Genomic DNA, 16,998 nt, shown 5'->3' on the forward strand with positions numbered 1-16,998 from the left:
CTGTTTCGGTCTTCATTTTTGTTGTTTTGTATTTTGTAGTGTTCTCGTTTATCATCAATATTAAAGATGTTGAACACTAAACACGCTGCATTTTGGTCTTCCTCTCCTTCAGCGGAAGAAAGCTGTTACAGTAACATATGGTGGTAGATCTTTTCTGTTATGGGGCTATTTTGATTCAACTGGTCCTGGGGCCTTTGTTATGGTCAACTGTAGTGATGGGAGAAAGAATTGATACAGTTACATATTATTGTTATTAATTTGACAATTTATTGTATCATATCGTTTTTTTAATATTGCAATAATATTTTTGCACTTGTTGGTTGTACCTTTGCCAAAACTCCAGTATTTTTTCATCCATAGCTTGTCCTCCATCTTCTTTTAAATAGGGAGACAATTTGTTTTCAGCACTTTTATTTCTATGACTAATCAAAACTCAGCAGACAGATGGCGAGCAATATGATTGGAACATTGAATCGCAATAAAATCAGAGTATCTAATCGCAATACATATAGAATCATGAGAAGCGCAATACATATGGTATCGCCACCTAAGGAATATTATAATATCGTATCACGAGGTCTCTGGAAATTCCCAGTTCTACTCAACGGCATCATGAACTACCAAGTACCAGGGCATTTTAGCCAAAAACCTGGTTGCTTCTGCCAGGAGGCTGAAACTTGGCCCCAAGTGGATCTTCCAGCAAGACAATGACTCCAAGCATGAATCAAAATCCAGAAATAAATGGTTAATTGACCACAAAATAAACATTTTCCAATGGCTATCTCAGTCTCCGGACTTGAACCCCATTGAAAACCTGTGTTTTGAACAGTCCATAAGCGCAGGCAAAGGATATCAAGGATCTGGAAATATTATGTATGGAGGAAGGTTCTAAGCTCACTCCAGACGTGTTCTCCAATCTCATAAAACATTTTAGAAAAAGGCTCAGTCATTATCCTCCTCAAGGAGAGGGTGCTAGATTATTAAAAACTGGTGCCAATAATTATGGACCCCACTGCACATGTAGCTTTAATTCCAAAACATGCAGAGTAGTACAGAAAAAAATAGTTGAAGACTTTTATTTCAAAGTTTCTATTATAAAAAATACCATTCTAATCTTCCCTGTATGAAGAATATGTTTTTAAAAATGTCTTTCACCTCTGGGCTTAAATATTTTGGAATCTTCAACATGCCAAAATAGAGATGGAAATGCTTTCTCCTCTACACATCTAAGGGAATTATAAACAAGTTCTGAAAACAAGACCTCTTCAAATACAGAGAACTAACATATGGTAAGAAAATAAAAGAAACAAATGAATGTGTTTGCAATGGGACCAATCCCAATGTGACCAGGCCTCAAACCTCAGTTCCCTGAGTTAGTAACAAAGAGCATTCATAGGTGACAACTACCAAAAATAGCCTTCAGCAACTATGACATGACCATATCTAAAAGAACAACAGTCATTTACCTTTTAGAAAGCACAGACATGTTATTCTATTGCGCAAGCATGAACATAGATTAAAATACATTTCAATTTCTCATTTATGGAATCTATGAGCCACCAATAAATAGAGGTACATTGTCATCCTTAAAGGAGTGATTTGTGAGCATCTTGTGAGGATTTCATGTGTGTGTGTGTGTGTCCGTGCATTTATGCGTCAGGTGGGGAAAGAGACAACTATGGATTATGTGTAGTTCATCTTGTTATGATACGTTGCATCACACTGGACTCAGGGGTAGACGTAGCATAGTACATGTAAATCCGGGACACTCCAATTAGTATGATATGTTACGTTTCGTATGGTATGTATTAGTTTGTGGATGTCAAATTACAATTTGTATGATATGTTATGAATTGCAATTCATGCAATATGTTACGAATTGCAGTTTGTACAATATGCTACACATTTTTCAAAATGCATGATATGTTACGAATTCCAATTTGTTATTGTTAACATTAGCTAGGTGGCTAGGTGGCTAATGTTAATGTTAGCTGGGTGTCTAACGTTAGCTAGGGTTAAGGTTAGGGTTGGGTGTCATGTTAAGTGGTTAAGGTTAGGGCTATGGGAAGGGTTAGCTAACATGCAAAGTAGCTAAAAAGTAGTAAGTACTTGTAAAGTTGCTAAAATGCTAAACGCGTTATACTTAACATACATAACATATCATACTAATTTGAATATCCCAGATTTACACGTACTATGTTATGTCTAGTCTATAAGACCAGGCTGTTTGCATGGCTTTGAGGCAAACATTGTGCAGTTAAGGGTCAAAATGCAAAGCTGACAAATCTAAGCATTGTTTTTATGTGGCTTTTATAGGTAACAATGTCTTTGTTCAGCCCCAACTCATCGAAGCAATCTATTAGAAATCCTATTATTTCAACTACCAGATATACTGTACATTGCCTGTTTTAGCCCACATGATCATACTTAACCAGATTAGTTCATCTCAACCTTAGAAAACTACAGTTTAAAACGGTTTTGTTTACAGTGTATTGAGAATTATAACTATATACAAAGTTGCATGTACAAAAAAATTCAATACCCCTATCTGGCCCCTTATAAAAAAGTGTACAGGTAGATACATAATGCAGAAGCACAGAGACTGCATCCATGTTTGCTTCACTGTGAAGTAGCATTAGGACACAGATCTTCCTTTACGGTATTGGAGCATGTTAACACCATATATGGTTCATGCTTTTGGTAAGAATACTGTATGTACAGCCTATCACCGTGGAGGTTCACTGTAGAACCGTCTCAGCCTCGATTCCAGGGGAGCAACTCCAACAGTCCCAGACATGGGTCTTCTGCTGTATGTCTACAGTATGGCACAGCATCTCATCAGCACCACAAGTGTCCATAGTTAGTGTCCAACCGACCCCAGATGCACGGAGAGCCTGAGATGTGGAGGCTCGCTCACTATGACCCTTTGTCTATCAACCAAGACATGTCCCCTGTCCTGCAATTCGGAGGAAAAGAACCAACAAAAAACATCACTCAGAGTGCATATTATGCAGTTTAGACAATAATTATGTGGATAATGTAGTATAGGCTCTGAACAACAGAAAAAAGTGTAAAACTGGAACCACCCGGTTTAGTTCACTTCGAGACCTGAATGCTGATTGGCTGACAGCCGTAGTATATATATATTTATTTATTTATTTGTATATATATATTTTTTATTTATTTCCCCTTTATTTAACCAGGTAAGCTAGTTGAGAACAAGTTCTCATTTACAAAGCAGTGTGACACAAACAACAACAGAGTTACACATGGAATAAACAAGCGTACAGTAGAAAAAAATATATATATACAGTGTGTTCAAATGGTGTGAGGAGGTAAGGCAATAAATAGGCCATAATAGCGAAGTAGTTACAATTTAGAAAATTAACACTGGAGTGATAGATGAGCAGATGGTGATGTGTAAGTAGAAATACTGGTGTGCAAAAGAGCAGAAAAGTAAATAAAAACAATATAGGTATGAGGTAGGTAGATTGGGGGGGCTATTTACAGATGGGCTGTGTACAGCTGCAGCGATCGGTTAGCTGCTCAGATAGCTGATGTTTAAAGTTAGTGAGGGAAATATAAGTCTCCAGATTCAGCAATTTGTTCCAGTCATTGGCAGCAGAGAACTGGAAGGGAAGGCGGCCAAAGGACGTGTTGGCTTTGGGGATGACCAGTGAGATTTACCTGCTGGAGCCCGTGCTACGGGTGGGTGTTGTTTATCGTGACCAGTGAGCTGAGATAAGGCTGAGCTTTTCCTAGCAAAGACTTATAGATGACCTGGAGCCAGTGGGTCTGGCTCCAGGTCATCTATCAGACTATACCACGGGTATGACAAAACATGTATTTTTACTGCTCTAATTACATTGGTAACCAGTTTCTAATAGCAATAAGGCACCTCAGGGGTATGTGGTATATGTATATTTGTGGTATATATACCACGGCTAAGGGCTGTATCCAGGCACTCCACGTTGCGTAAGAACAGCCCTTAGCCGTGGTATATTGGCCATATACCATACCCCTTCATGCCTTATTGCTTAAATATAGCATAAGCATGCTGAGGCTGATTATTGTGTGTTCTGACAGAGCGTTTCACACACAGCCGTATCGTATAGCGTTTCATGAAGGGATTTATTTAGATTAATTTGTATATATTTTTTAGGAGCTATATCAGCTTTAATATTGCAGATACAGTATATTGTGGATTCTATCAATGTAATTGTCTGCACATGAAGGGATTGTTAGTGGAGACTGAGATTAAGAAACATCTTAGCTTTAGTTTTCGTAGTTGCGTTGTCGGGTTAACAGCCTTCATTGTATGAATGGACAATTAAAAATGAAGGATCTACATTAGAGAAAGTAAGATATTGTTTACAGCACAGATGTCAAACTCATTCCACGGAGGGACGAGTGTCTACGGGTTTTCGCTCCTTCCTTGTACTTGATTGATGAATTAAGGTCACTAATTAGTAAGGTACTCCCCACACCTGGTTGTCTAGGGCTGCATTGAAAGCAAAAAACTCAAACCTGCAGAGACTAGGCCCTCCATGGAATTAGTTTGACACCCCTGGTTTAGAGTAAAGCATTACATTACTGTATCTTAAAGGAAAAATCCACAAAAAAAACGTATCATATCATCATGATGATGTGGCAAGTGACAATTTGCTTTTTGAAAGTCCTATATTTTGAAACCTTGATCGCTGACATGCGTTGTATCAACAGTGGACTAATGACATTTAAAACATTTAAATACATCAAACTTTCTTTCAAGCAAACTGACAGACACCCACTGGTAAATATGTGAACCCTCTTCTACTTATTAACATTGGAAAAGTGTATCACTTATCACTTATCATGTGTTAACATTTATAGAGGTCAGTGTTTGCTCATAGTGAGCCTCGGAAAATGTAAAGAACATAACCTCATTGTCACCCAGACCCAACTGAAGACCAATAGACATGCACTTACTCCACATCTCGCTTTCTAATCATCTTTCCAGACCTTAAGACCTCTGCCACACGGGATACAATGGGGTCAAAGTTCATGCTGGCCACGGCAACCACCTCCTCACCCCTATAGGTAGGAGAGATTAACCAAATAACTTTTAGGGAAAACTCTAGGATTACTAGAGTTTAGTCTGTTGTAAGGATAAACACTCCTGGATTATATAAGAACAAACAAAACATGACAAAAACAAAACAGAGGATTTACTTTACAAAACAACATGAGCCGATGGCTGAATGCATCTTAGTAGATATCCACAATTGTTATTGGACACATACCTGGTATAAAATGCCACAAACTTCAGCTCATCCACGTCTCCTTGGATGATGACGTCATCAAAGCCATCCCCGTAACCTTGGTAATAGAATAAAAGCACTTTCTTAAGTAGGTCTGTAAAAAGAGTAAACACACCATCACAGCACCACCACAACACCCATTATGATGGCATACTTCTGAATCCTATGATGACTGAAAACACTCAGTGTCTGACTTCACAGCTAGGTGGCAGTACTGGAGCTATAATCTCAACAGAGACATTTGGAGGAGAGCAATTTTGGTAGTAGTCTTACCAACTCACTATTTTAAGATTATTTCCCAAACAATTCACACAGTACATAAACAAAACTTGTATAACTTGTGTGTGAAAAAGTTTCCAATGTTTCAGTGGGCTAGACTGTGCATGGTGCTGGCAACCCCATGGTGGAGGTTTGGATACATGCACAGGCCACATATAATGAATGGATGTGTCACTGTCCATTTTGACAGTTCTGCCATGTGCTTCGGATATAATCTGCTAAATGACCCTACCGGTATTAAATTATATTACTTGTGGAGTGAGGCTTTGTTTACCTGCATAGCGTAGGCTTTTCCCAAACATGGCCGACCAGAAATAGGGCACTGTTTTGATCTCAGTGGGTCTTCCCATCATGCCAAGTGCTGCTGCTCTCCCTGTCAATCCCAAACAAACAGAAAAGGTTCCATAAAAACCAATATACTGCAAATCCAGCCCCAGACATGCAGCTGAGTGTTTGACACCTTAGGGAAAAACTCACACTTTAACACATTACTCTGTAATACTTAGCCCTTAAAAATGAACCCTTACCATGCACATGGGCCATTTGCCAGTGTGGGATGTTCACCTTCTTATTGCTCCGCCCCGGAAAAGGAAACGTCACAATGTCTCCTCCGGCAAAGACACCATCAACGTTGGTCTGCATTGTCTGAGGGATAGAGGGTCATCAAGAAGAATACAGGAGCCAATGTGGAAATCAGGAGGATCTCTTACTTGTAGACAAGGCACCTGACAAATTAGAGGATAACTGCAATTTTCCCTGTCAGGAAAAACTCAGGTCTCTAGCTCTGCAAATAACACAGTAACACTTGTACATTGCAATAGAGTGGCACTGAAATTAATTGTTTCTATGAACTGATTGCATTTGAAATGAAATTAGTACATTCAAAGTATTTGTGTGTTATTATAATTGTTGTGCATACAGTGCCGTGTGTTGTAGTTTCTACCTTGTTGACGGGGACAAAACCCTTGGAATCCATGTGAACTCCACTCTGTTTCAGGAAGCCAGTGGCTGGGCCTGACCCTGCAGGGGTCCCACATAGATAGAGTCCACCATTAATTCACCACCGGGAAGGAGAGTAACAATGGCTTATTGTAAGCCAGAAGAGGACTGGCCACCCCTCAGAGCCTGGTTCCTCTCTAGGTTTCTTCCTAGGTTCCTGCCTTTCTAGAAAGGTTTTCCTAGCCATCGTGCTTCTACATCTGCATTGCTTGCTGTTTGGGGATTTAGGCTGGGTTTCTGTATAGCACTTTGTGACATTGGCTGATGTAAAATGGGCTTTATAAATACATTTGATTGATTTGATTGACTGAGTGTGAGTTGGATCAACTCTACTACACTCCTGCACCACCACTGATAGGAGTGAGTTTGCTAAAGTGGAGGCTATTGCTGAACGAGCATTTGTGTCTCTGAGCTGGCTGCCTCACCTGTGCCAATGACACACACGTCCGCCCTTAGTACTTTCCCACTCTTCAGAACCACCTCTTTCAACTGTGGAACATAAAAACAACATTGACAAAAACAGTGAGGCAACACACATTATATTAGAAATAGATTACCCTCAGTTCTACTAGTTCCGTTCCTGACTACAAAGTTTAGATATTTTTTGCAAAACCAGTATTGTCAAGTCTTTTTTACTGAGCCACACTCCAAATGGAGGCTGTAATTGGTAGTAATCTTGGCTGCTTGTCCTTTCTTTTTGTTGGCACACTGTGGTGCATCGGGGTCAGTCACACCCATTCATCAGCATTCAATGGCTGCATCCCCATTCTCCACCCTTCTCCCCAATTGTATCGTTGCACACTTCCCATCATAGATTTGTGTAATAATTCGCAGAGGGAGTTTCCACCATGGTGAAATCAATAACGGAAGTGTGCATGGTAGAGAATCTGGGCGAAGCCTAAAAGTGGGCTTGACTGGCCAGCAGAGAGAAGGAAGGAGAGAGCCATCTGTGCATGTTATGCTGTTTCTCTCACTTTCGGAATACCTGTCCATCATGGCCAAGCATCTCCGATACCTCGTTCAACATGTAGAACTTCACCCTGTTCGTCTCAAACAGCTGAAAAGTCAGTCAGACAAACAGGCAGACACAGGCAGACAGACAGGCAGACACGGTGAGAGAGAGAGAGAGAGAGAGAGAGAGAGAGATAGCACTGGGTTAAGGTTCAAAGGGCAAAACTACTTCTCAAAAAGTTTAGCTTTTTGTTAAGTTTAGCCTAAATTGTGTTCAGCTACAAATATACTTCTTTAAAAAATCTCCCATATGCCTGTTATTAATGCCGATGGTTAATTGGCGGGTAGGCAGTAACGCTCTTATGAATACTTTTTAAATAATGGATTATAAACACATTATGCATTACAAGGTATGACTGTATCGACAGTCTCCCTCTGCCTTATCTTAACAGCAGGGAACATGCAGTGTTACCATGCTGAGACCCTATCATGCTGAGACCCTACACACACACACACACACACAGTATAATCTCCCCTGAAAAAACAGGACTCGTGGACAATATCTATCTGATTGTCTAAATAAGTGCATGAGCACCGATAAGAATATACTCCAAATATTCCCTTGTGGCACCTGGTGAATTGAGCCCAATGAACATGATTCACATTTAAATTATATGTTTCTCTGAGTAGAAATGCAGATTAATCTGTTCTAGAGGTAGTAGGGCTGACACAGAGCCTGATTTCTCAGGGGTGGGTCCCTACCTTCATTATGGCTTTCCCTACTTTCTCCCCCAGAGCTTTCCGGAAAGGGATTGCTTCTATCCCAATGATGGAGACAGAGTGGGCCTTGTCAGTGAGAGCAGCAGCCACCTCCATACCTAATGCAGAGAATACAGAAGATTACACATGCACACATTTACAGATAGATGTGCTACAATTACAGTAGTACTATCAAAACAAAGGTTCCAAACAACTGTTCAACAAAGTACAACTTAATGTAGTCTTCCTAAACCCTTTAAGGCTTATAGATCAACATTCCTTCGAAAAAGGAATATGTGACTGTTTTATCTACTGCATGCCTGTCATCTCTCTCACCAACAAATGATGTTCCCACAATCACAGCATTCTTGTTGTTGGCCAGCCTCGCTACGCTGTTAGCATCTTCAGGGGTTCGGAGGTGAAACACATTCCTAACGTCCTGGCCTTTGTAGTTCATCAGCTTAGGTCTTACAATAGACAAAATATGGGTATATCAATGTCTACAGAACAATGAGTCACAACTGGTCATATCAACAAGAAGAGAATTGAATTCCATTAAATTGCATTCAACCAAAGACAAGTTACGGTTACTCCTCACTTGCTTCCTGTGGCAATGAAAAGCTTCCTGTATTCCATCCTAGAGTCGTCTTGAAAAGTCACAGCCCTCGCCTTGACGTCCACTGCCACAGCCTATTGACATCCAAACATCCCAGTTAGGAAGAGAACATAGGGCCAGGGTGTCACCAAGGGAATCCATACCACTTCATTGCCGCTCTGAGACCAGTGTCGTGTTCAGTAGGTCACACTAACAAAAGTTTGCAACGGAAAAAACTAAAATCTTCTTGGAAGAAGTTCGACCAGGTAGCAACTCCCTGTTTCAATCTGTTTGAAAACTGCCCACTGAACACAGCCCAGATGTGGATTCCAACTTAACCAATATAATCAGTGTTTCAGGTCTTACCTCCTTCTCCGTGAGCAACTCGATGTCGTGGGCTTGGAGGAAGTCTATGGAGCGTAGCCGGAGCTGCTCTGCTGTGCTCTCTAAGGACTGAGGGGGAGATGGTTAGTTATACCGCACCACAGCACAGTACACCACAGGTTGGAGATTATGTGGTGAGGTTTGTTAAGTTGAAATGTTATTGGTGACATTCAGTGAAGAAATGACACTTTTACGATGCTAATGCAACATTTTTAACATGATCACAATTTGAAACTCAAGGTCAGCAAACCATTTTCTCATAGATATCATGGCCAAATTTCTATATTGGCTGGGACAAATATTATCCCAAGATTACAGACCAAAGATGGGTTCAAGATGGGTTAATAATACTAGCAATAACACAATGGGAAGTATTTTGGAGCATGAAATGTCTGGGAAGAATTTTCAATCTGCTACGAAATACAGTAGGGTATAACTGGTAGTCCTTCATCAGCAATTTCAACAATGTTTGTATCCAGAAGAATAGTCAACTTAAAGAACCCTCATGGCCACTAAGTCCTTATGGAGATATTCCTTTTACCATCTCTGTGGTATGCTCTGGATCTCTGTACAAACCTTACTCAGTTTAGGCCTGTCATAGGGTGGGTGTTTGTCCATAGTGCACATGACAATGCGATCAGTGAAGCCTTCCTGTCGCAATGTCTCAGCGCACACCAGCCCTGCTGGACCTGGAGACACAAGACACTTGTTTAATGTCTATATAGGATCTTAGATCCTTGCTATCCAAACTGAATCCAAGCTCCCTTTACCATAACTATTGAGTGAAACAATAGTAGTGAATTGGAGCGTGGATTGAGTTAAGCATACCAGACGATGTTAGAGCGTTGTGAACATAAACAAAACACTTTGAGCATGTTCAAACTAAGAGCATACAGTTGAAACGTGTACTGTAGTACAAATACACTATGAACTAACATCCGTGTTGCTGCAATAGTTCTTGGGAGCTGCTGTCATCAATCCTTTTTTTGGAATACTCAGGACCTATACTGAACTGAAAATATACTGTATGGTTCAAGTCCTAGTCGATAGTTTGAACATAAGCAAACAGACTTCTATTTAACAGCAGTGCGTGCAGGAATGGAACTTAAGTATTTTGGGCACTGGCCAGCAGGGCTAGTAGACGGACATTTTTTACTAGCCGGGTTGAAAATTTGTGTCATGCGATATTTGAAAAGGCAAAATGTCAGTTGCCGGCGTGCAAGTTGAATACATTTTCTTCTAGCCCGGTCTGAAAACTACTAACCACGGGCTAGCGGGCTAGCTTAATTTCCATCCGTGTGTGAGTGTAAGGAGATGCTCAACGGCCAACTCACCTGATCCAACGATAAGGACCTGGCTGAAGCCAGTGCTGGAGTTAACTGCTGAACATCGGGCCATTGCTTTTGACCTCTTCTGTGACTGAAGATCCTGGAAGAAAGAAATGTTTGCCAGGTCACAGGTCATCAAAGGGGGATCAGTTGATTTAGCACAATGATCTATTCTAAATAGTCCCAGAGTGTCTTTACCTGTTTGTTAGCACGAATTATCACTTTGTCCTTTTCAACTCGGACCTGAAGCAAACAGACATGAGCGATGTGTACACGGTTTTGACGATGCTTAGAGAGAATGTGAATGTGAAGGCAGGGAATGTGAATGGCATTGCGAACCGAACGAGGAAGGTCACCTGGAAGGTGGGCAGGCTGTCAAGCCCAGGAAATTCCTCAATGTCTCCTGTAACGATGTTGAAACAAGCTCCATGCCAGGGGCAACGCACGTGGCCTTTGGACAAGATACCTGCAACACACAACAATATACAGTACCAGTCAAATGTTTTGACACACCTACTCATTCAAGGATTTTTCTTTATTTTTTACTATTTTCTACATTGTAGAATAATAGTGAAGACATCAACAATATGAAATAACACGTAAGGAATCATGAAATAACCAAAAAAGTGTTAAACAAATCAAAATATATATTATATTTAAGACCCTTTGGTCTTGATGTCAGCTTGGCACACTCTTGCCATTCTCTCAACCAGCTTCATGAGGTAGTCACCTGGAATGCATTTCAATTAACAGGTACCGTGTTAAAAGTTAATTTGTGGAATTTCTTTCCTTCTTAATGCATTTGAGCCAATCAGTTGTGTAGTGACAAGGTAGGGGTGGTATACAGAAGATAGCCCTATTTGGTAAAAGACCAAGTCCATATTATGGCAAAAAGATCTCAAATAAGCAAAGAGAAACGACAGTCCATCCGTACTTTAAGACATGAAGGTCAGTCACATTTTCAGTCAACCTGGAAAATGCGAAGAACTTTAAAGGTTTCTTCAAGTGCGGTCGCGAAAACCATTGAGCCAATCATGAAACTGGCTCATGAAGACCACCACAGGAAAGGAAGACCCAGAGTTACCTCTGCTGCAGAGGATACGTTTCTTCAGAGTTACCAGCCTCAGAAATTGCAGCCCAAATAAATGCTTCACAGTGTTCAAGTAACAGACACATTTCAACAACAACTGTTCAGAGGAGACTGACTGAATCAGACCTTCATGGTCGAATTGCTGCAAAGAAACCACCCAAAGGACACCAATAAGAAGAAGAGACTTGCTTGGGCCAAGAAACATGAGCAAAGGACATTAGACCGGTGGAAATCTGTCCTTTGGTCTGATGAGTCCGAATTTGAGATTTTTGGTTCCAAACACTGTGTCTTTGTCAGACGATGACATGTGTGGTTCCCACCATGACGCATGGAGGAGGAGGTGTGATGGTGTGGGGGGGTACTTTGCTGGTGACACTGTATGTGATTTAATTAGAATTCAAGGCACATTTAAACCAGCATGGCTACCACATCATTCTGCAGCCATACTCCATCCCATCTGGTTTCTGCTTAGTGGAACTATTATTTGTTTTTGAACAGGACAATGACCCAACACACCTCCAGGTTGTGTAAGGACTATTTGACCATGAAGGAAAGTGATGGAGTGCTGCATCAGATAACCTGACCTTCACAATCACCTGACCTCAACCCAGTTGAGATGGTTTTGGATGAGTTGGACTGCAGAGTGAAGGAAAAGCAGCTAACATGTGCTCAGCATATGTGGGAACTCCTTCAAGACTGTTGGAAAAGCATTCCAGATGAAGCTGGTTGAGAGAATGCCAAGAGTGTGCAAAGCTGTCATCAAGGCAAAGGGAGGCTACTTTGAAGAATCTAAAATCTAAAATATATTTAGATTTGTTTAACACTTTTCTTGGTTACTACATGATTCCATATGTGTTATTTCATAGTTTTGATGTCTTCACTATTATGCTACATACAATAGAAAATAGAAAACTATAGAAAAACCCTTGAATGAGTAGGTGTGTCCTGGTACTGTACATCCCACTGTATCACTCACCAATCCATCTCAGAACTTGATAAGACAGCAAAGATATGAATTTTCATACCAATATTCCACAAAAAAAGAAAACAATGCAGAACGGGACTCACCTTTGACCAATGGTGCCCCATAATGTGGGCACTTGTGCCCCATTGCAGAAAACTCTCCATGTTCTTTAATGAGCAGCGCTCTGCCACTTCCCAAATCAACCTCTCTCATCCTAAACAGGAATAAGTGCACACACAGACGCACACACACACACACACACACAGGAAGGGACAAAAATTGTGATCAAAGGGAAAAAATGACAGGTTCCAGCCATACAAATTTCAGTATTCAGACCCCTTGACTTTTTCACATTTTGTTACGTTACTGCCTTATTCCAAAATTGATTAAATTGTTTGTTCAAATTAATCCACAATATCCCTTGATGACAAAGCAAAAACAGGTGTTTGAAATTGTTGCAAATTTATTAAAATTAAAAAATCTGAAATATCACATTTACATAAGTAAATTCAGTCCCTTTACTCAGTACTTTCTTAAAGCTCCTTTGGCAGAGATTACAGCCTTGAGACTTCTTGGGTCTGACGCTACAAGCTTAGCACACTTGTATTTGGGGAGTTTCTCGTGTTTTTCTCAACAGATCCTCTCAAGCTCTGTCAGGTTGGATGGGGAGTGTCGCTGCACAGCCATTTTCAGGTCTCTCCAGCTATTGTCAGGTCTCTCTCAGATAACTGAACTAAATGCCTACCGCCCCGTAGCACTCACTTCTGTCATCGTGAAGTGCTTTGAGAGACTAGTCAAGGATCATATCACCACCACCTTTACCGGCCAACCAAGACCCACTTCAGTGTGCATACCGCCCCAACAGGTCCACAGACGATGCAATAGCTATCACACTGCACACTGCCCTATCCCATCTGGACAAGAGGAATACCTATGTAAGAATGCTGTTCATTGACTACAGCTCAGCATTCAACACCATAGTACCCTCCAAGCTCATCATTAAGCTGGAGTCACTGGGTCACAACCCTGCCCTGTGCAATTGGGTCTTGGACTTTCTGACGTGCCGCCCCCAGGTGGTGAAGGTAGTTAACAACATCTCCACTTTGTTGACCCTCAACACTGGGGCCCCACAAGGGTGCATACTCAGCCCCCTCCTGTACTCCCTGTTCACCCATGACTGCGTGGCCATGCACGCCTCCAACTCAATCATCAAGTTTGCAGATGACACAACAGTAGTGAGCTTGATTACCAACAATGACGAGACAGCCTACAGGGAGGAGGTGAGGGCACTCGGAGTGTGGTGTTAAGAAAACAAACTCTCAATCAACGTCAACAAAACAAAGGAGATGATCGTGGACTTCAGGAAATAGCAGAGGGAGCACCCTCCTATCCATGTCGAAGGGACAGCAGTGGAGAAAGTAGAAAGTAGAAAGTTCCTCAGCGTACACATCACAGACAAACTGAAATGGTCCACCCACACAGACAGTGGGGTGAAGAAGGCGCAAAAGTGCCTCTTCAACCTCAGGAGGCTGAAAAAATGGGGCTTGTAACCCAAAACTCTGACTAACTTTTACAGATGCACAATCGAGAGCATCCTGTCGGGCTGTATCGCAGCCTGGTACGGCAACTGCAACGCCCTCAACCGCAAGGCTCTCCAGAGGGTGGTGCGGTCTGCACAAGGAATCACCCGGGGCAACTAACTGCCCTCCAAGACACCTATAGTACCCAATGTTACAGGAAAAAAGATCATCAAGGACAACAACCACCCGAGTCACTGCCTGTTCACACCACTACCATCCAGAAGGTGAGCTCAGTGCAGGTGCATCAAAGCTGGTACCAAGAGACTGAGGAACAGCTTCTATCTCAAGGCCATTAGACTGCTAAACAGCAATCACTAACTCAGAGAGGCTGCTGCCTACATGGAGACCCAATCATTGGCCACTTGAATAATAAATGGGTCACTCGTCACTTTAAATAATGGCACTTTAATAATGTTTACATATCTTACATTACTCATATCATATGTATATACTGTATTCTATACCATCTATTGCACCTTGCCTATGCTGCTCGGCCATCGCTCATCCATATATTTATATGTACATATTCTCATTCACCCCTTTTAGATTTGTGTGTATTAGGTAGTTGTTGGGGAATTGTTAGATTACGTGTTAGATATTACTGCACTGGCGGAACTAGAAGCACAAGCATTTCGCTACACTCGCATTAACATCTGCTAACCATGTGTATGTGACCAATAAAATTTGATTTGATTTCAGATGTTCGATTCGCCCCAGTTTTAGGTCCTGAGCGCTCTGGAGTAGGTTTTCATCAAGGATCTCTCTGTACTTTCCTCCATTCATCTTTCCCTCAATCCTGACTAGTCTCCCAGTCCCTGCCACTGAAAATCATCCCCACAGCATGATGCTGCCACCACCATGCTTCACCATAGGGATGGTGGCAGGTTTCCTCCAGATGTGACACTTGGCATTCAGGCCAAAGAATTCAATCTTGGTTGCATCAGATCAGAGAATCTTGTTTCTCATGGTCTGAGAGTCTTTAGGTGCCTTTTGGCAAACTCCAAGCAGGCTGTCATGTGCCTTTTAGTGAGGAGTGGCTCCCGTCTGGCCACTCTACTATGAAGGCCTGATTGATGGAGTGATGATGAGATGGTTATCCTTCTGGAAGGTTCTCCCATCTCCACAGAGGAACTCTGGAGCTCTGTCAGATTGACCATCAGGTTCTTGGTCACCTCCCTGACCAAGGCCCTTCTCTCCCGATTGCTCAGTTTAGCTGGGAGGACAGATCTATGAAGAGTCGTTGTGATCCAAACCTCTTTCATTTAAGAATGATGGAGGCCACTCTGTTCTTGGGGACCTTCAACGCTGTAGAAATGTTTTGGAACCCTTCCCCAGGTCTGTGCCTCAACACAATCCTGTCTCGGAGCTCTATGGACAATTCCTTCAAGCTCATGGCTTGATTTTTGCTCTGACATGAACTGTCAACTATGGGACCTTACAGTATACAGTGGGGCAAAAAAGTATTTAGTCAGCCACCAATTGTGCAAGTTCTCCCACTTAAAAAGATGAGAGAGGCCTGTAATTTTCATCATAGGTACACTTCAACTATGACAGACAAAATGAGAAAAAAAATCCAGAAAATCACATAACAAAAGTTTATCTCAATACTTTGTTATATACCCTTTGTTGGCAATGGCAGAAGTCAAACGTTTTCTGTAAGTCTTCACAAGGTTTTCACACACTGTTGCTGGTATTATGGCCCATTCCTCCATGCAGATCTCCTATAGAGCAGTGAAGTTTTGGAGCTGTTGCTGGGCAACACGGACTTTCAACTCCCTCCAAAGATTTTCTATGGGGTTGAGATCTGGAGGCTGGCTAGGCCACTCCAGGACCTTGAAATGCTTCTTATGAAGCCACTCCTTCGTTGCCCGGGCGGTGTGTTTGGGATCATTGTCGTGCTGAAAGACCCAGCTACGTTACATCTTCAATGCCCTTGTTGATGGAAAGTGGTTTTCAATCAAAATCTCGAAATGCATTGCCCCATTCATTATTTCCTTTACACGGATCAGTCGTCCTGGTCCCTTTGCAGAAAAACAGCCCCAAAGCATGATGTTTCCACCCCCATGCTTCACAGTAGGTATTTGGATGCAACCTCCAAACACGACAAGTAGAGTTTTTACCAAAAAGTTATATTTTGGTTTCATCTGACCATATGACATTCACAATCTTCTTCTGGATCATCCAAATGCTCTCTAGCAAACTTCAGACGGGCCTGGACATGTACTGGCTTAAGCAGGCAGCGTAGTGTGTTACTGATGGTAGGCTTTGTTACTTTGGTCCCAGCTCTCTGCAGGTCATTCACTAGGTCCCCCCGTGTGGTTCTGGGATTTTTGCTCACCGTTCTTGTGATCATTTTGACCCCACGGGGTGAGATCTTGCGTGGAGCCCCAGATCGAGGGAGATTATCAGTGGTCTTGTATGTCTTCCATTTCCTAATAATTGCTCCCACAGTTGATTTCTTCAAACCAAGCTGCTTACCTATTGCAGATTCAGTCTTCCCAGCCTTCCCAGCCTGGTGCAGGTCTTGGCCATAATGGAGTTTTGAGTGTGACTGTTTGAGGTTGTGGACAGGGGTCTTTTATACTGATAACAAGTTCAAACAGGTGCCATTAATACAGGTAACGAGTGGAGGACAGAGGAGCCTCTTAAAGAAGAAGTTACAGGTCTGTGAGACCCAGAAATCTTGCTTGTTTGTAGGTGACCAAATACTTATTTTCCACCATAATTTGCAAATAAATTCATAAAAAATCCTACAATGTGATTTTCTGG

General features: G+C 41.8%; 1 protein-coding gene across 1 annotated transcript in view; it reads right to left on the minus strand.

Moving 5' to 3' along the window:
• Positions 1 to 369: 369 nt before the first annotated feature.
• The window catches only part of LOC109871456 (apoptosis-inducing factor 3-like), a 36,698-nt gene continuing 20,069 nt past the window's right edge, over positions 370 to 16,998 (minus strand). Inside the window, exons 4-20 of the mRNA XM_031817986.1 lie at positions 12,754 to 12,863; positions 10,952 to 11,061; positions 10,794 to 10,838; positions 10,602 to 10,695; positions 9,844 to 9,956; positions 9,250 to 9,336; positions 8,887 to 8,978; positions 8,625 to 8,755; positions 8,292 to 8,407; positions 7,564 to 7,635; positions 7,004 to 7,067; positions 6,523 to 6,599; positions 6,107 to 6,224; positions 5,854 to 5,952; positions 5,283 to 5,358; positions 4,969 to 5,073; positions 370 to 2,956 (exon numbers count right to left, since the gene is read on the minus strand). Of these exons, the coding sequence (XP_031673846.1) occupies positions 2,917 to 2,956; positions 4,969 to 5,073; positions 5,283 to 5,358; positions 5,854 to 5,952; positions 6,107 to 6,224; positions 6,523 to 6,599; positions 7,004 to 7,067; positions 7,564 to 7,635; positions 8,292 to 8,407; positions 8,625 to 8,755; positions 8,887 to 8,978; positions 9,250 to 9,336; positions 9,844 to 9,956; positions 10,602 to 10,695; positions 10,794 to 10,838; positions 10,952 to 11,061; positions 12,754 to 12,863 (1,549 nt within the window). The 3' untranslated portion in view covers positions 370 to 2,916. The remainder of the gene's footprint in view (positions 2,957 to 4,968; positions 5,074 to 5,282; positions 5,359 to 5,853; positions 5,953 to 6,106; positions 6,225 to 6,522; positions 6,600 to 7,003; positions 7,068 to 7,563; positions 7,636 to 8,291; positions 8,408 to 8,624; positions 8,756 to 8,886; positions 8,979 to 9,249; positions 9,337 to 9,843; positions 9,957 to 10,601; positions 10,696 to 10,793; positions 10,839 to 10,951; positions 11,062 to 12,753; positions 12,864 to 16,998) is intronic.

The sequence above is a fragment of the Oncorhynchus kisutch genome, linkage group LG3, assembly GCF_002021735.2.
Source record: "Oncorhynchus kisutch isolate 150728-3 linkage group LG3, Okis_V2, whole genome shotgun sequence".
NCBI lineage: Eukaryota > Metazoa > Chordata > Actinopteri > Salmoniformes > Salmonidae > Oncorhynchus > Oncorhynchus kisutch.